General features: G+C 37.6%; 2 protein-coding genes across 3 annotated transcripts; both read right to left on the minus strand.

The window, feature by feature from the left end:
* Positions 1-4,263: 4,263 nt before the first annotated feature.
* Positions 4,264-13,132, minus strand: LOC308406991 (chemokine-like protein TAFA-4). The gene is made up of 5 exons (XM_080898348.1): positions 12,867-13,132; positions 11,887-12,011; positions 9,689-9,844; positions 9,334-9,458; positions 4,264-7,296 (listed from the first exon to the last, which is right to left on the minus strand). Exons 2-5 carry the CDS (start codon positions 11,999-12,001, stop codon positions 7,285-7,287), a joined length of 408 nt encoding a protein of 135 aa, XP_080754474.1. The 5' UTR covers positions 12,002-12,011; positions 12,867-13,132; the 3' UTR covers positions 4,264-7,284.
* Positions 13,133-14,105: 973 nt separating this feature from the next.
* Positions 14,106-19,115, minus strand: LOC308406911 (NEDD8-activating enzyme E1 catalytic subunit-like). Of its 2 annotated transcripts, none has more exons than XM_080898219.1 (18): positions 19,026-19,115; positions 18,885-18,923; positions 18,129-18,252; positions 17,899-17,979; positions 17,695-17,777; positions 17,510-17,590; positions 17,358-17,401; positions 17,214-17,278; positions 16,797-16,952; positions 16,018-16,120; positions 15,817-15,927; positions 15,681-15,734; positions 15,298-15,334; positions 15,095-15,176; positions 14,902-15,002; positions 14,754-14,817; positions 14,603-14,657; positions 14,106-14,501 (listed from the first exon to the last, which is right to left on the minus strand). In XM_080898219.1, the coding sequence occupies exons 1-18, from the start codon at positions 19,043-19,045 to the stop codon at positions 14,413-14,415; spliced, it is 1,389 nt and encodes a 462-aa protein (XP_080754345.1). In that variant the 5' UTR covers positions 19,046-19,115; the 3' UTR covers positions 14,106-14,412. The 2 variants fall into 2 exon arrangements, with proteins under 2 accessions (XP_080754345.1, XP_080754346.1); XM_080898220.1 differs by having other exon boundaries at positions 18,862-18,923; positions 19,026-19,054.
* Positions 19,116-19,569: the final 454 nt, after the last annotated feature.

Here is a 19,569-nt window from a genome sequence, read left to right on the forward strand (position 1 = left end):
GAATTAAAGATGAGCTTCCCTTGCCTTTTCTCAGGCTATTGTGAACACCACAGCATATAGTACACAATAACTACAGGTATGCAAAAATAGGTTTAGTATAATGGTTTAGCTTTGTGGGGAAGCTGAACACTTACCATGACTTGGAACTGCCTGCAGGCTGAGTAAGAGTGTTGTGTGCTCTTATTATTTATGTTGGATTTGGGCTGGTGGTTTAGTTTCTAATGTCTGAGCCTTGAAAATGAAAACTGTTGTGCCTTTGGGAGATATTGGAAAGACTTCTCATGTTAACAGTGAAATGAGTTAGAATCCCCCATTCACAGTGTTGGTCCTCAAACTGATATATATATATATATATATATATTTTTTTTTTATTCAGGAATAATAGTGCGCTCATATCTGCGTATCTGAAGATTTCTGTGTTTTGCATGTTTCAAAGCAGACAGTGACATAATGTGACCGTCATCCGTTGAGACAAAGGACGTGAAATGAGCAGCGACCAACTCGTCTCCGATCCTTCTCCCTGACTGCGGTGTCTTGCTGTGGGTTATTTTCCTCCCCAGCACCCTGGCCTCACCCTTATTCTTGACTTTAATGGAGAGTGACAGTAAATCACAATTACCCATACAAAACACTTTAAAAATAGTTTTGAAAATTAGGCTGTCGTGATATGAAAGCTGAACACATGGTCCTTGCTCAAGTGTGTTTTCAGTGGGGACATCATATGTCGACAGTTCAGACAGGGGATAAAGGCGCTCATTACACAGTTACACTTTTGTCCTTGTTTGCCCCTAAAATGACGATAAGATGCAAGTAAAGGGAAAAAAACTTAATTTTCTGACTCAAGCAAATATACAATGACACTATGTTTTGTTCTCTTATTATTCTAATTGTGTCTCTAAAAGAACACTTCAGACATTTTAGAAATGTGACGGCCCGCCGCCTTGGCCAGGGCCTGCTACATGGCCCTGCCCGTCCCTCTCTGTTGCCTTGCAGGTTCCTGGTAGGCTGAGTTAATTAGAGCAACCGGGAGCACCTGCTCAGTCTCCTTGGAGCATTTAAGCAGTTGCTTACTCTCTTCCTTCACTCAGCACCATGTTATTTGTTTTCTTGGCATCAGGCTTGTTACTTTAGGTTTACGCTACAAATTGACATTCACTTTACACTGAAACACTGCTGACACACTGACAATGCTGACTAACACATCTTATAAAGTTAATAATGGTTTTTGCTTTGTCTGGTTAATAAATTGGTAAACCATGATTAAAGCACTGTTTCTCACATTTATGTAAAGAGCTGGACTATGACAGAAATACACTTATTTGCTTTCTTAGATATCAACCTTAATAAATGTATTAGTGGAAGTAGTATTTAAGTATTACATTTTTCTATTATTTAAATATCTATTATCTAGTATCTAATAAATACTTAAATAAATACTAGAAAAGGCCATTGTTAGGTAAGAAAGACAACCATTTACAGCAGTGGTCAATTTAGACCACTATTTGTTCTCACCAGCATATTCCGATAGTCGAAAGGTTTTAGACCCACATTAAGTTATTTGGTGTTCCTTAATTGGTCTTAGTGTGAACTCTTGTCCATCCCTCTGTCTTAGACCTGCGATAAACTGTTGGCCTGTCAATGGTGTACCCTGCGAGTCACCCTGGGACAGCCAGGATAAACTTTTACTCCCTGTCACCCTGAACTGGATAAGGAGTTAAGGAGATGGAAAGATTTTTGAGAAACAAAATTTGACTGGCAACTTGTAATTGAGTCTTATTATCACTTGGGTTCAAGCAATGACAAAGTGAAATCCAGTAGATGATTTTTCCACCTTCCTTCTCAGAAATAAAACCTGTAAATAAGAAAGTTATACCCCCAACACAGTGCATCAGCATCACCAGTGTAATTCTCTATTCTCACTATGGGTGCATAACAGTCTATACTGCAACATGCAGCCAAGAGGCTTAAAGGCCTATACATCACACACAGCTGATAACATCAATTGTGTCCAATTAATGTTTGTTCATTAAAGTGTAATTGTTCAGCTGTCTGTTTTAATTAAGCACGAATATAATCTCTTTTGGAGATAGTATGTCTGCATAACGACACAGCAAATAGATGGAAGCTTCGAGCTGTGACCAGACTACATTGAGACCATTGCTTTAAGTCGCCTTTACTGTATAGCTGTCTCTTATTAAAGAAGGCTAATTCAGTTTACACACACACAAACACACGGCATGAAGCTGGACACTCTGGTGACAGTGGCAGAGAAAAGGACATTAAAGAAACTGATGGACATTATGAACAATGCTGGGCATCCTCTGCACACGGCCATTAACAACCAGAAGAGTCTGTTCAGTGACAGGTTGCTTCTCCCCAAGACAAGAACTAACAGACTTAAAAACTCCTTTGTCCCACACGCCATCAAACTGTTTAACTCCTCTCTGGAGGGGAGAGGGAGGGGAAACAGGAGGACAAAGGAGGGGGGAACAACTAAGCTGTAGTGCCTCTTCACCTCACTGTACAATACCTTGTGCAATACTTTTTGTAAATAGTCAACAGTGCAATAGACTCAATACTTGAAATGTGCAATTCACTTGTATTTTTATTTTTTATTCCTATTTATTCTATTTATCCCCTTCGTATATTTTATTTATATTTGTCTCTGTATATGTATATATATATATATATATATATATATATATATATATATATATATATATATATATATATATATATATATATATATATATATATATATATATATAACAATTCTGTAACTGTAACTTCGGTCGTTGCTGTGCTTTTTGGAAGTCGAATTTCCCAGAGGAACCCACCCGAGGGATTAATAAAGTTCTATCTTATCTTATCTTATCTTATCTTACACACACACTCTGCAGTTATACACAGATAATGAGAAGTGTGTTTACATTTTTTATTATAACTGTCAACTCTAGATGAGGTGAAAGTTGTTAAAGGGGAATAGAACAGTGTTTCCATTATGTTTTTCATGAGCCCCAGGACAGTTTATTTTCTATTAGTGAACATGAACTACTGTCCCCAACAGACAGCCACAAGAGAGGAAATGTTCCCCGTCACATATCATCCGGAAACTCCCATCATATAAGCTGTCAGAAACGTGTTATTTGTGAGTCTGGTTTGAATTGTGAGAATCAAGTGTAAAGAAATGTTCGAGCTTTCTCTTACTCCTTTGGAATAACATCTCAAAAGTGAGGTTACTTTTCCCCCTCATCTTGTGGATCTTTAATCCTCTCATCTGTTATAATTTTCTGATTATTTGCCTCAGCTTTTAGAGCATTTATTTCGTGTGTGCAGCTACTCCCATCTAAGAGTGCAGATCCTATAACACCCGCCTTAATTAACTCATTTGGCTGCTTTCATTTTTATTTTGGGGGGGATGTGATTCTTGTTTAGATGGCAGGTGCCGAGAGAGCTTCGACTTAATTTGTGAAAAAGCATAGCAATAAAGTGACTGACTTTACTTTACTTATTCAGATAATCAAGCAGCGCTGAAATTTCCTAAGACCCTGTGTGAGTGTGTGTATGAATCACAGTTTATCTGAGACACATCTGAAAGTTACCTAATGAATGTCACACCAGCTCCTTTGAAAATATATCAGAGAAAATAAAGCTGTGAGTGCTACTGGTATTTTAGGAATATAGGCAGAAATTTGAGGATGTGTGCTGTCACCGTTGACATAAAACCCCCTGGGGTATAAAGTACAGTTACCTACTTCAAACTTTTTTTACACTAAGTTAGTTCCTGTTGAAATTTTTAAAAACCAAATCTCTTACTTCACAAAATATGACCAAACAGTACGTGACAAAACATTATGTTACAATGTAAACTCATGACAGTTCAATCCTGTATTTTTTCTGAAAAAGTACAGATGCAGCAGATTGTAGGGATTCCCAGCAGATGTGTCTTTTTTTCCATTTTAATTCCTGGTCATTCTAAATATTTATTCACAAACAGTTCAAGAACAGTTTGGGAATTATGGAACTTTAAAAATACAATTTTATTTTAAATTCAAAAAGTACAATGTGGTTCAATGAGCAAGAACATTGAAAAGACTCCCGTGGGACTCAACCAGCTCCTTGGTTTAACTTCCAGTGATCTTTCTGTGAGTAAACTTCATTTTCAGTTCAAGCCTGAGGAGTTAAATCAGTCACTGAGAAGCATCTTTAACAAGATAGCGTTCACAATCCATATTTCTGAAGGGTTTGAGAGTAAATAAATATTTTTTGGTTTATTCCCAGAGTTTGCATCACTGAGAGAAGCGTCGGCTGTCAAAATTGAACAAAATCAAGAGTGACAAATTATTAAAAACTGTTGTGACTGCAATGATAATTTCTGTTTCTAATGCCTGAGGTAGTAGCTTCTGATTGCATATATTGTCAGTCTGACACTCCAAAACCCCCATGATACTGTGTTTACTACCACAGAATGTTTGGAGTTTTTGAGTTATACGTGCAGCTAAATTAAACAAATAAATATTGCAGATCACTGTAGGACTCTTTTGTATATCTTGAACAAATGCACTAAATCCCAACTCGACTGTATAGTATATTCATTCAGTATAGCCATATATAACAGTTGTACAATGTATTGCATTACATTTTAAATGGTTTCTGTTATTGCACCTATAGTTTTTATACAAAAACAGTGCAAATGGCAAATGTTAAAGCACCATCACCCTACTTTGTCCTAACTATGTCAGACAAGTTTACAAGGTCTGCAGTTTTGTAATACTGCTGTCAGAATGGTTAAAAACTAGCCAGTGAACCTACAAAATACTCAAAAGCATATCACATTTAGAGTGATTTAGAAGAAGGGTTTTGTGTCACAAATAAAGAAATCTAAATCTCAAAATCAGAAGAATCTCAAAACGTCCCATCAGGCACATTTAAGTGCAAGCTCATGAAAAAAGAACAATTTGAGAAAGAAAGAAAGGTGGTATTCCCTAAATACCTCGATGAGATCAACATAAACATGGCATATGGAGCTCTGTATGCGACATTCATTGCTTAAGATGTATGCATATAATAATCTACATCTGGAAAGCATTGCAAAGGCCCTATGTTTCTATTCTCACTGCTATCCTCTGAATTATTTTCTTAGCTATAAAAACAATTTCCAGGAAAAGAAGAAACACAAAGGAGATGAACTTTTGAACTACAGATTCCATGAGATACTACTGTCATCTAAAACCAGTAAAAAACATCCAGCGTGATTGAATACTGTATCGCTACATGATCTTAGATTTACATATTGCATCCCGTAAAATGAATTCACAGCACTGCAAGAGTTAAGGAAGAATTAAACCTGAACGCTTACAAAATAGCCAACGTGTAAACACTTGAGTTTCAGACCTTTCAGTGAAGACTGTTAGATTTGTATTGTTGATTGTCATTTATGCTTAGAAATATTTACTTATATATGCTTAGAGTTTTGTAATTAGTTGTAGATTGGTAGAGGTTTTGATCCTTGATAGTCTGCAAACTTTGTGTGTATTAGACAGCACTTTGGGAGCATGAGAGGTCATACCGTGTCTTATTGTTTTATGGTAGGATTAACGTAGCTACGTCTGTTCTAGTCTAAGTGCTCTTTGTTTAGATGAACTGCAGGACTTCCTCACCGTGTTATCTAGGATGAACCATCTAGGGTGAGGGGGAGGCTACCCTCTTCCTGACCAAGGATGTTTGACCCTTTGATCAGCAACACACACACACACACACACACACACACACACACACACACACACGGTACTCTTTGTTTGTATGTAGACGTCGTATGTTAATGAACCTATGCATATTCATGTAACCTCAATAAAAGGACAGTGTTACGGGAGGACGGACGAGAGCTACTGGGGTCAAGCGAAGGAACGGCGTTTGTCTGGTTCTCTCCCGTGCACGAGTACCATGAAGAAGTTTGCCTACTTGCGTCTTGCTTGCAGTGTAATTATATTGTCTTCAACGTTCCAGCAGATGGGTTCAAGCTACAAACCTATCAAAGACTCTTGTCACTACTAAAACAATAACATGTAAAATATAAATCATGCATAAACGTCTTATGTTGAGTTCAGCTGCTTTCAACTTGCAGCGGTTGTTATGCATGCAAGTCTAATGCTGGAAGTTGGAATGATTTGCAGCTACTGTATTTGTGTTTTTATTTTCATTTTTTTTTGGTCCCTTCAATTCAAAGGTAAATTGCAAAGTATCTGCCTGAACTCAAGAGATAAAAGAGAGGCAATCGAGGTGGGTCCAGAAGGAATATTATTTATATAAAGAGGACAAGTGATGAAGTGGTAATAAAGGTAAACATTGTGTTGTGTTAGTGGCTACGATTTGCTTCAAGGCAGAGAACTGTCAGTGTTTCCCATCATTACTATAAGCATAGTCCCCTCCACAGGAGCACAAACAGAAACAAAAAAAAGCATGATGTAAAGACTCTCAGCAGTGAAGAAGAACCTCTTCTCTTTTCTCTCCCCTTTCTCCCCATGATTAGCATTTCAAACAGTCCTTGTTTTGCATCAGAGCTTCATGCTTGTGTGCATGCCATCACAGCCTTGCAGGTGGTGGCCCGTCCAACCAGTGGAGTCAAAAAGCAGCCTTTGTGTATGCATAGTCATGTGTGTGTGCGTGTGTGTGCGTGTGTGTGTGTGCGTGTGTGTGTGTGTGTGTGTTCGTGCCGTGTTTGAGAGAGTGCTTCTTTGTGGAAAGGGAGCGGACCTCTTATGAAACTCAGAGTAAGTTAAGAGACAGGGTTGTCTACAAATGCTATATAATAATAAATTTCTCAGAATTTGTTGGCTTCTGCTTTGAGAGAGTCACAGGCCACTGACTGGATTCACATTCTGCCTCCTGAAAATCCACAAAATCTCTTTTTAAGTGTCTGCCAGCAGACCCATCCAAACTTTGATTGAGTGCATCACAATGTGCCCAGAATATCAAGCGCAAAACACAATGATAGACTTTTGCAAAAGCTGTTCATTTGGATTGGAAAAGGTGCTGCATCATTTTATCCCAGGTCAATTGCTAATAGATTCTCTACGCCATGGCATTAACACAAACCAAAATTGTTCCAAGACAAAGCAAATTAAAATTATGATTTTCTGCAAAGCTGAGCCATATCTAATTAAATCTATATTGTTCTGTGCTCCATCTGACGGGGCATTCACTATCCTCACAGTGTAATGTTATTTAAGTTGACCGAGGCAGACCAGTATGGGCTTGCACTGATTAGCTGGAGCTTCTGTCTTGCTACCGTGTCACCTGAAAATGAAACATAAATGAAAGAAAATTACATTTTGATTTTTCTCCATCACAATGATTTCAGTACATCTGAAAAGCAAATTAAATACTGTCGAATTTGTTCTAGTTTCAATCTATCCCTCGTTAAACTCCGCTCATTACCCCAATCATAGCTGAGTATCTGTAATGGCTTGTGAGGGATTGAATTTCTCCAAATTCTAAGAAAGCGTGTGGTGCTGCGATAAGAGAAATACTCTCTATCTCAAGAATTTGCAAACAGCTGTCAATGATGATGTAAAATTATGTTAAGTGCGCATAATTTCAATTTACTGCTTACTAAGCTATTAAGCATCCATTAGATGCAGAGAAGTGAATGAGTGAACAAGGAAGCAAATTCATTAGCGTACACTACATATTGCTGATAAAAATCTGTTTGAGACAGCTGTTAATTTCCACAGCAAAATCCACAGTGCTAAACCAGAAGTGAGCAGTGTGTTTTTATTTACTGTCTAAAGTAAAGCAGCCAGTAAAGTGTTTTAAACTGTATGCCCGATCTGTGAGCAAAAGGCTCAAAAAGCTCAGTGACAGTAACAAATGCAGGGGTTAGCAAAAAGGACAAAAGTATGTGCTTTTGTTCTATTCTGTTGGGAGTATAATCTGATGATCACATGACTTCTGTAGACAATGATCACTTTCTATATGCTGCATGTGTTCACTTTCCCTGTCTCACTATAAAATATTCTCTACTATGAATCATTTATAGAATACAGCTGATCAAAAAGGCAACTTCTGAGAATGTGCATTTTAATTATTTATTTATTTATTTGAATACAGTGGGGTTTCCTTTGGTCGTCAGATTTAATTACATGGGTTTTACTGCTTTGGTATTAGTTCACAGCTTATTTCATGTTTGTCCTCTTGGCCCCATCATTCACCAGATTATAGAATTAGGGTTTCTGAGCCCACTGTGCCTGGTGCAAGCAAAGGGGTTGATATGGGCACTGGGAGCAGTGATTATGCTTGATTCTGGAATCTTTGAGCATCAAAGGAGTGCTTACTAAAATAAAGCTTTATGATGAGCATTCACAAGTTTGTCAGACCCTGTTTGCATGAAAGTGAACAGTGAAAATGGAGAAGATTTTTTTGTGCGACTGTATTTAAGCATCTATAAATACCATGTATGAAATTAAAGTCACTATGTGTTATTTCTTTTGTAGGGCTGCTTCCACTGTGACTCTGGGTGCACCCACACTAATCTATTTTCATTTTAAAATATGTAATTTTTACAACCGCTAGGGAGCGCTACAGAGCTGTAAATGTAGAATTTGGGAAATAATACAGAATCAGTCCGGCTGCCTTCTTTTCAAACGCTGAAGACTAGCATGGCTGGATGACTGAGAACATAGATAGACATTACAGACTCAGTTTTAGTTTGTAAATTCCAGAACTATGAATAGTCCTAAACTGGCAGAAACAATATTATAGATGTACACTTACTGAGTGGGTTTTTACATCACAAAATTAAGTCAAAATATTACAGTTAGCCCAAAATAATAGGATTTCATCCTTCATATGTTGGTTCTCCCGCAACACTAAATTGGATAAGCAGAAGAAGATGAATGGATGGATGGATGGATGGATGGATGGATGGATGGATGGATGGATGGATGGATGGATGGATGGATGGATGGATGGATGGATGGATCTTTCCTGGCTTGGTATGGCTTCCACTAAAGATGGACTAATTTTCCATTACCATATTAGGTTTGCAACAACTTTCTGTAACATTTTCATTATTGTTGGACTGATTTCATTATCAGTCAAAGCAACTTTTTGCCATTGCTTTTTCCTCTGAATCCTCTGCTTCCTGTTTACACCAGCAAAATACATATCCAGTATGTATATAACTAATCAGTGTGATACAAGTATGCATGCATTAAGTGAAATTGATTTTGTACTAAAATATTGATTTGGGTGAATAATGTTTAAAACATTGTTTTAAGATGAAAAAGTTATTGTGTCGATGTAACCTCAGACTATTGCAGGCCCTCTGCTCACCTTTGTGGTCTTCACTTTATTTCCAGAGATGCATGACCAGCCAGTGAGGTCAGGGAGGACTCTGCACTCCTCCCCCTGCAGACACGGCTCCATTTTACACCACCATTTCTGTCGCACAATAGAGGCTGGAGGGGGAGACGAACACAGCAAAAGGTCACTTTATAGACAAAAGGACTTCAAAAAAGGCCTTGTTTGGAAAAAGCATCTCAGTCAAATGTCACACTCTTATGATTCTTAAATGCCTCAGTATTAGTGGACTCCAGTGAAACTAACTCTACTCTGACCTGTAATACATGCATGTCATGAGGAAATATTTCAGTTTAAGAGAGCTGAAAGAGGGTCCTAGTAATATTACCTTCAACACAAGAGGGCAGAGCCCTTGTTGTCCCTGCTACCTGTCCTGGGAAGCAGGAGCACTTGACAGTTTGAGAGCGTTCTTCAATTTTGTTCTTGTTGCAGCAGCGATGAGCAGCAACCACTTCACAAGTCCCTGTCCTCTCCTGTGATGACCCTGAGAAAGAAATTTTGAAGGGAATGATACCAATCTTCTACGCTGAGTTTTGCGTGCAGGTTGCGGCAGCCTGGCTGATTTTAATCTTTTAAAAATGACAGAATTATAGGCAATCACTTCTAGGCTTAATGACATCTGAGATCTAATCTTTTGTTACAGTTAGAAAACAGTTTAGTTCTTATTGATTAAACCTAATTTTGCTGTTTTTGAAGCTACAGCACCACCAAGTGGAGGAAATGCACCAGCACTCATGCACCAGGCAGGGGGATGGGGTTTCAAATGCTGCAAACATATTAGAAGCAATTATCACTATGTTCAGTAAGCTAATTTCATGTTTCACATTATCAGAAATTAGCATAATAAAGAACACGAGCAGACATTTCAAAGCAGCATCTGCATCTCTGCACAGAAATCTGCATAAAGGAATGCTGCTTTTAGGGATTATCACTGATGAGTCATTCTGCTGCACTTAAAACTGAACTTCCAGTTTAAGGGGTGCTAGAGAGCAGGAGAAACAAGCCTACAAAAAAGGCATGAATATTGCTAATTTTGAACAAAGGTGTCAGGCTGGCTCCATGGTCAACAATACCTGCAGGATTTGGAAATTCATAATTAAACGGTGTTTTAAATCAGACTACAATTAAAGCACTCATGCCAAATGCAAAATTATTCAAAACATAGAGATGGGTTTAGGGCTTAACATTGCAGTTGTTTGTGAGTGTATTTTCTTAAGTAGAAATTCATATACTTCACTGAAATGTATCCATTTTCTTCTGTACTGGACTTCTACTCCATAGCATTTCAGTCACAAATATGCCCTTTTTATTCAGCTGCATTTGTCTGACAGCTAGAGGTCAATAGTTACTTCTTTGTTACATCATATTGAATAACACTGTATAAGCTTAAAAATTAGATTCAAGTAGTGCTTCCCAATCATTTCTTCATTTGAGCCCTCACAAAAACAGTTTCTATGTGGCAGTTCAACTGTATAATTGTCTGCTTGTACCTGGTCAGATCCATGATCTGCTATCATAAAAAAAGACTAATTGTAATCTTTGTTTACATGACTATTAATGTTATAGCATAATCTTAAAATTAAATTAAATCTAATATGTTTCACAAACCACACATTTGACCACTTAGAGGGGGTCTGACCTCTAGGTTGGAAATTGGTCAAACTACAGTAGGCTGATATGGTTTAACGAATTCATAACCTCAGGAGGGAATGTTCTACAGAATCACTACTTTAGAACTCTGAAGACATACTATGAAGCTCTGTATGACATGAAAACATATTTACATCTAAAAAAAATAAAATAAAATAGCAAAAATGTTTCTCTGGATCTCGTTGCAAAAGCTTAGCCTAGTCCCAGTCTCTACACTCACAGACTCACAGGCTTTGATGCACCTTCCTGCTCAGACCGTGAGAGGTTTAGGACTGTCCCAATTTGAAATCATCAAGTAGATGGGAGCTCTCTCCTATCAGACATTTGGATCCCTTTATGCAAACTTTCCACAAGTCTGCATTTCCGCAGATTTTGAACTACCAATAGTCCAACGTGTTGGGATGTTATACCCTAACATTACAAACAACAACAACAACAACAACAAAAGACTGTAAATAGGCATTAAAAACATATACCATATAAGACTTACTTTATTTGTTTGTAATACTTTAACTTCAATTTTTCCCAATTATGCTTGTGTTAAGAGCAGAGCAAGAACTGCCTTTTCTTCTTTCTAAACGGTAAAGACTGGAAGATGTTCAAATCAGGCAGTTACTCTCTATGGCTGTTTTTGTGATGAAGAAAATAAGAATGTGAAATAGCAAGTCCCACTCACAACAGTATGAAATATTATTGTATTTGAGCATGTGCAGCCTCCAATTCCTTACCAGATGACAACAATTAAGTCTGTGAGGGTTTAGCACTCATGCCTTAGGGTGGCACTGGGCCTTTAACTGTCTACCAGACCAACACAATAGTGACCAAAAAGCCATAATGAGTTCCTCTGGGGGTGCCAATGGTCTGGTTGGGTCTTACCTGTCTTTCCTCGGGAGCTTTGGTTGCCACTGGACACAAGCTGGATGCAGAGGCTCATTATACACAAAAGGAGGAGACCCCAGTGTAATGCTTGTGTCCTTATGTTCATCTTCATCTTCAAGTGTCTGCACAAAAAAAATATTCATGCAAACTTTAAGAGACAATTTTCATTAAACAAATTCAAAATACAATATTAAACTCTTTTGATATATTCTCACTCTGACAAGTGGTCCTCCAGATCATAGAATCTATTTGCTCGATTATGACTCTGACATCACCAAGCTAAGCCAAGGCAAATCAAAGAAATGCCAACAAAAGCCTGATGAGAGGCAGATGAGAGTAGGTCCTTGCACTCATTTCTGAGATTATCCTTTCAGCTGTGAACGGCTCTGTGTGCAAAGCTAAACACTTCCTCCAAAACAAGCTGTATTCCACATGAGGCACAGAAAAAAATAAAGTGGGACATGGACTTTTATGTCAAATTACAGCAATAAATTATACAGAGCAATGTGGCATCAAGCAATGCATCATTGCGCTAGATGGCTTGAGGCATTTTCATTCATCACTAAACCCCCTCATATAAAGTTTAAGGCTCCAATTATAGCCATTATAGCATGATTTTCATCATTGATTTAACTGTGGATTACTTTCTTAATTCATTTGTCAAGTAGACAGTTTAAAATGTTCTACAGAAAATGTGTGGGAAAAGTAAACACTACAATACCGGCAATCAGTTTTAGTTTAGTGAGGGAAATTTCCCTTTTTTCCATTTAAGTCGTGTCTTTTAATGCATCATTTCTGAAAACAAACAAACAAACAAACGAATATCTATATATTCATACACTCAACTTGTTTTTTCTTCCTGTTAGTATTTGAACCAACACTGCTAGTGATGCGATCTCACATAAACGATCTACATCAGTTTTGCTTCTGGAATTTGAATTTTTCTTGATGGATAAATTCTTAATTCACCTACTTACTTGTGCTCAGGTTACTGATGTGTATAATGAACCGCTGCTGAAGTCATCATCAGTGTCGGTGTTAAAAGCAAGCGCATCACATCGGTTCAGCGAGGTTGGTAAAGTTCGCTGCAAATGTTACTCTCCACTTTCTGAAGAGGCACGAATCAGAGCGAGAAAAGGGAAGAAGAAGGGGGGGAGCCTGCAGCTGATATAGATTACAGTCAACACACCGGCTAAGTGAAAAGCTGCACCTTCACACATCATCTGCTCTCCCCGGAGTTACACTGTACCTTTCAGCCAGGATGCGATGTGAGAGATGTGTTGCTCTGTGAACACAGCGGGACAAGCCTGTCAGCTATTCCCGTCAGGAAAATTAAATCTTAATCAAGACACAAGCCATCTGTCTCCCGAGCAATATGTGGCCACTTTCATTAGCGCCATAAGAAGCTTAAAGTGAGTATCGACATCCTGTCACACAGTGAACGGAGAGGATAAACTGCATCTGAGGAGGGCAGAGTCCTGTTTTTGTTTTATTCGTTTCCACCTTTTTTTGTCTTTTAACTAGAAAAAAAAACTGTCAAATATATTATCAGGATATTATCTTCTTAGGTTTGAAGAATATTCTTAATTAATAGGTTGCAAAGGGTAAAACATCCCACAATATATATTTATACAGTCTTTCCACGATGTTACAATGTAAACCGAGATTTAAAAAAAAAAAACGGGATAGTGATTAAGATAAGAATAACGATTAAGTGGAGCAGCTATCAGTTTGTGTTTATATCAACACCATAATGAGTTTTACGGTATATGACTGTTCCTTTTTGTCGCGAAATCATTGATTTGCAAATGTTAGCCTATTGCCAGGCTATTAGTACTGCTAATAGTAGCCAATAGTAAAGAAGAGCGTGAACTCCCTTCAGTGATGAGTGTTGATGTCTTAGTTTGTCTACTACATGGGAATTTGGAAAGATATAAAGACAACAACCACTTCCATAGTTAGGGAGAGTTAAAACGTAAATAAACATACTAAACAAATTTTTGCATTTCATATGAACTTTTCAGTTGTTATAGAATTAATCATAAAACACATGACAATCCAAGTGCCTCTAGATTAAAAAGCTTAATGCACCATGTCTATATACTGTGATAGTTGTCATCTAATTCAGTTGTTAGAAATCCATCAAATTAAAACCCAGAAGCTGCCAAAGAAAATGCCATTTACTTCTAAATCAAATAAATGAGATGAAACTGTAGTCTCACATGATAATAAAACTTTATTAGAGTATAGTGCACATCATTATTTTTATTTAATTTGATGGGGAAGTAGCTACAGGGTAGGTCAACACAGGACAAACTGACAAAGTAGTAAACAACATTACTAATAGAAAAACAATGTTATTTAATGGCCATATTCATATAGCATCAACACTATCTGACAAGTGAGAACTTACTGATCATATTTACATTATTATATCAAATGTGCTACTGAAAAGTCCCAGTAACTTTGTCATGAGACCAGTTTGCATCCAGTTGCATCAGTGCTGCTTGTAGTAATGGAGGTTCAAGCTGTAAAATTGAGCTTGAAGAGGACTGTCTGGGGTGTGGTGATATCAGCTACAGCCAGTTCCTGTCCATCTGACAAGCCCAGCTCTACATCAGAAAAAAAGACTTGTTACACAAGCATGATTTACATGTTATAGATGCAACTTTTAATGGACTCTAAGAATCTGAGCTTATCAGCTTCTTATTACCTTTTAAAGTTTTGCAGAGGTTTGGCCTGGTTCGTTCTTCAATGGATTTAACAGACTAGAATAAAAATACAATCCTAGGTTACCTGTGGTGTATAATACGATACAAGTCATGAATTTTTTTTTTCCTCCCAGAATTGGTTTAATACATTACCTGCAAATACAGCGTCTTATTCTTTCCTTCCAGAGTTGTGGTGATAGCAGGGGATTTCATTTGTCTGGGAAAGAAATGAAATAAATCTTAATGCGATCATTATTTGTGTCAAAAATCCGAGAGCAGAATGTTCTTCCTGAGTACTCACAAAGAGGCGTTCTCTGTCAGGTACTCTAAAACCTCCTGTAATTTGGCAGAAGGAGGGAACTGGAGATCTTGAGGCACCTGGCTGCAAGCTGAGCAATTTTCCTGTCAATCAATGAAAATTCAGATTACACTGAATATTCTCGGTGAGCATACATTACACAGCTGGCAAAAAGCCAGTTACAGCTAAAACAAACCTTTCGCTCTGCTTCGAATGTGTAGGTGTACAGTCCATCCACGTCATTGAAGACCATGTAATTATTCAAAGGGATATAGGCGCTGGTAAAAAAAAAAAACAACAACAAAAAACAATAAGAGATGTTTATGTTGAGAAAAATAGAAAAAAATATATCAACAGCTAACTACAATAAATGGCTCAAAATGTCTTTTTACAACCAACCTCGTAGCAATCTTAAAAACTTCTGTTGCACAGGCAGCTACGAAGAACAGAAACAGAAAACAAAAGAAGTGAATGAATGAAACGTGAACGAGTTAAGCTGCAAAGTTAGCATCTAAGGTTAACAAGCTACCCAAGTACAGTAGTAAATGATCACAGTGTTAAAAACTGCAGAGCAATTAGCTGTCTGTTAGCTGCAAGTCTAAATATGTTTAAAAAACCAAAACACGTTGTTTAAAAAATGTCCACCATTTTTCAAGCGCTACATCTCCCAATACCATCATTTTAACAACTGCATGTTTAATTAAGGAATGTTTGCTGCTTTTACATCACCAGACATTACAACACTTTCACTGCTACCAGCTTAAAAAGTTGGACTTTCATACCAGCAATAACAGCATTAGTCGAAGCCACAGCAGGAATGATCCTTTTCACGACACCTGTGACATAAGAAACAGATACAACTTTAATAACAATTCAAATGTAGCACAATAGAGCTGAACAAATGATTCCCAGGCTCACCTTGAGTCAGTCTGTATGTCACTCCTGTAATGTTAAACTCTGCTGCTCTTTCTTTGGATCTTTCGAACACCCACTGGATGTGCTCTGGATTGTCTCCATCTAAGCTTGTTTCTATTAGACAACCCATGTTCTTAGTATTCATTTTAACAAAGGCAGGTTATATGACGTGTTACTGGTTACCAAGTCAATATATTAGCGTACCTCCAAATGGCTTTTCTTTGGGCCATTGTAAGATTCTGGCATATTCGATGCAGTGTTCTGGCAGCCTTGGCATTGAAGCAATGGTGCACATGGGGAAATTAATCTGTGGATCACAAATGTTTATTTAATGCTATGCAAAAACGAGTCATTGAAAGGATCATTATAAGCTGTTACTATGGGCCTGGTACTATGAAGCGAATTCAGAATAGCCAGGACATATTTAGTAGTCCACTAAAGAAGAATGATTTTACAAAGATAAAAATATACCATTAGAAAGATATGAAGAGGTAAAACACATAAAACACACCGGTAAGTAAGTAAGACTTATAACAAAAATAAACTTCAAGTATCAGTAAAAGCATACGAGGATTAAAATGCGCTATGCAACACTAAGACAGCTACATTGTCAAAAACTGTTAGCTACCAGCTGTTTAACCGTTAAACCATCAGTTTAACCATTAAATCTCTATTTACCTTACTTAAGTGCTGTTTTTTATATCCTCTGAATGTAAGTGACAGTTTTCTCCAAATTAAAATAGTTCTTTTCAGCCTCAACAAACAAACAGCTGTTGCTGCAGATTGGAATATTAGGGACCACCTGTTCCCCACAACTGCTTTTTCACACCCAGACACACTCAACACAGCACCAGATGTAACTTTGTAAAAAGTTAATAGGCTGGCAGACAATTCTGTCACAGAGCACACTAAAAACAGAAAAATATATACAAATCTTTAAGGTGAAACCAGAAAATCAATATCTGTAAGAAAGGGAGCAGTACCTGTGGCGGATACAGCTCCAGAGTGCAGTCAATACATGCAGTCATTCCCGGCAGAATGACACGAGCATTTCCTTTAAAGCCCTCTGTCCCTCCATCAATGAGCGGGATGATGGAGCTAGGATCCAGGACTCCGTCTTCATAGCTCAGGAGGGAGATCTATAAAAGGTCAAATCAATCATAAATTGCACACATAAATCTGTTTTATCAGCAGAAGAGAAAGCATACACGGTGCAGCATTGACAAAGTATGACACTATCTCATAATGTACTTAAAAATTTGAATAACACACTATTTTAATTCTTAAATAACTATTATTCCTCTCTTTCTTTTGGCTGCTCCCTTTAAGGGAGTAAAGAAAAACCTGAAGGAAAAAAAACAAAAACAAAAAACAAACTGCAACTAATTTATATTTTGTACCAGCATCCCATTCATCCAGCGTCTGGCAATGATGGAGTCCAGTCCACAAACGATGATGTGGAACTCTGAAAATAAAATAAACTATCAGGCGTCTATTTAGTAAGACCTGCTAAAGTTTACACGTTATAAGAAAAGCACACTTACGCCTGTAGAAAGACTCGTCACAGTCTTGGATCTTTTTAAAGTGACTGCAGATCATTTATAAGGTGATAACATGATAGCAGCACACAGTAAAAGTCATATATTGTAAACACAGTCCGTGTTGTTTTTAAAGAAAATTGTCAATAAAAGGATACGGAACAACTTTACAACCCGGGACACGGCTGTTAATAAAGTCAGCAGCCACTTCCGCCTTTGGTCGTCCAACATCGTTGGGTCTAAATAGAGACACGTCAGTTTTGATTATATATGAAACACTGTGCATAATCAGTACTTGTGTGGTATTAAACCATGGTGAAATTTAAAAAAGCTAAAAACCTACCTGAAAAGAAACTGCCTGTTGAGGTTGGACGGATCAATAGTATCCATATCAACCACGTGAATGAGGCGAAACCCAGACAAGGCCTGAAGCAAAGAAAGACTATGTAAGAACTTATTTAAACCACTAAAAAGACTTTGCATTTGTTCAATTTACACTTGATGATGAACCTTAACAAAACGTGCATTCAAGCTTGCTATTTCCTACCAGATTTTTCAGCAGCTCACAACCAAGTCCTCCTGCTCCGATCACCAGAATCTTGCATGTTTCCAACAAAAAATGCAGGGACTGGTATGAAAAAAATATTATATATTTAAAGAATGGTATTTAAGATTTTTAAAAACCCTCTAACCTCACAGTGCAGCTATAGCCTTATCTTGTTTGGCTTATTCAGTCAAATATATGAAGCATGCACATAAAAAACATTTCCATGTAACCTCAGTGCTTGGCTCAAAGTCAGGATGCGTAAATGGGCCAGGTCGCTCCAAAAACTTCTTCACATGATTCCAACGACCATCCCAATCGCAGCCACCATCTCTGTGTCCACTATCTACAGCCATTCTGGGCAAACAACACAACACAACAAGATGCACTGGACTTGTATTACAACACAATTTATGCTTACACTTCTTCTAACTTATCTCAAGACTAAAAAGAGCAGCCAAAATGAATAGGACTCTCATATTAAGAAACCTGATAGAGATAAAAGTCATAAAGCAGGTTTCAATCTACTAAAGCATTAAGATTACAGCACTTATATTTCCTGTATAGGCTTGTTGATGAACACATAATAAGTGGTCTCTATCAGTGTCTCAAGATTGCATATCCATGTTGCATTTAACTACAAGGACAGTGATTACCCAGGTGAGGGGTGATAGATATAGATAGAAAAATATAGGGGTTGCAAGAAAAATGCATGCGATATGAAGCAGACACAAGGCTGTAACAGACCGAATAGGTCTTGCAAGAAAGCTGATTTGAGCAATGCAACTTCGACCCTTGCAATAAACTCTAGACTTTAACTGGATTCACGTTTCACATGGATGATTTATAGAAACATATAATGGTGGGTTAGTAAGTCCTGCGTGCATGGTAAAATGTTTGATTTGATCATATCTGCTGGCCCAGCAGTCGCTGCTCACTTAGCAACGCAAACCTGCTGCCAGAGACCTTTATTTAGATTCGTCACTAACTTCTCAGTTAGGTCCTCTATTCGCCTTCTTTTCTTCTCCCTGAAAGAAAAAAATAAAGCTGTCTTTAGGCATGTTGGGTTGCTGACAAAGGTGCAGCATTTAACTACGTTAAAATAATAATTTCCATCAATTACGACTTACGGCTCCTCGGCATCCGCCATACTTTCAGGGTCCCATGTCCTCGATTGAGACTACTGTATTCACGAGTGTCAAAGCTGCGCCGCAGCCCCGACTCCTCACTGCGCATACAGGGATATATAATTCTCCTGGTTCAGAAATTAGGTTCCTTCCCCACACATATGTGCGTATCTGCATGTCTTTGAAGAGCCATATATAGAGATAATAATTATCCATAGGTGAATAGCAATATTCAGTGATGTCTTCTTCTCTTTCTGCGTTTCATAATTTGAACACAATTTGAGACAAAGGACATTACAAATGCCGCATTTGCCAAAGAGCGTGTACACTATTTAAAACAATGCAATATTTTTGTGGTTTTAGCCTACATTAAATCTGTTTCTTTTCCTAGTAATTATTATTATTATTATTATTATTATTATTATTATTATTATTATTATTATTGCTATAGCAAACAATAGAGAGAATGCACGTAGTAAAATAGAGATTAGAACTTATTAATCGACTGAGAAAAGGATGTTAAAACAGTCAGGGCCGCTGCACTGGG

The sequence above is a fragment of the Rhamphochromis sp. 'chilingali' genome, assembly GCF_963969265.1.
Source record: "Rhamphochromis sp. 'chilingali' genome assembly, chromosome: 12".
NCBI classification, from domain to species: domain Eukaryota; kingdom Metazoa; phylum Chordata; class Actinopteri; order Cichliformes; family Cichlidae; genus Rhamphochromis; species Rhamphochromis sp. 'chilingali'.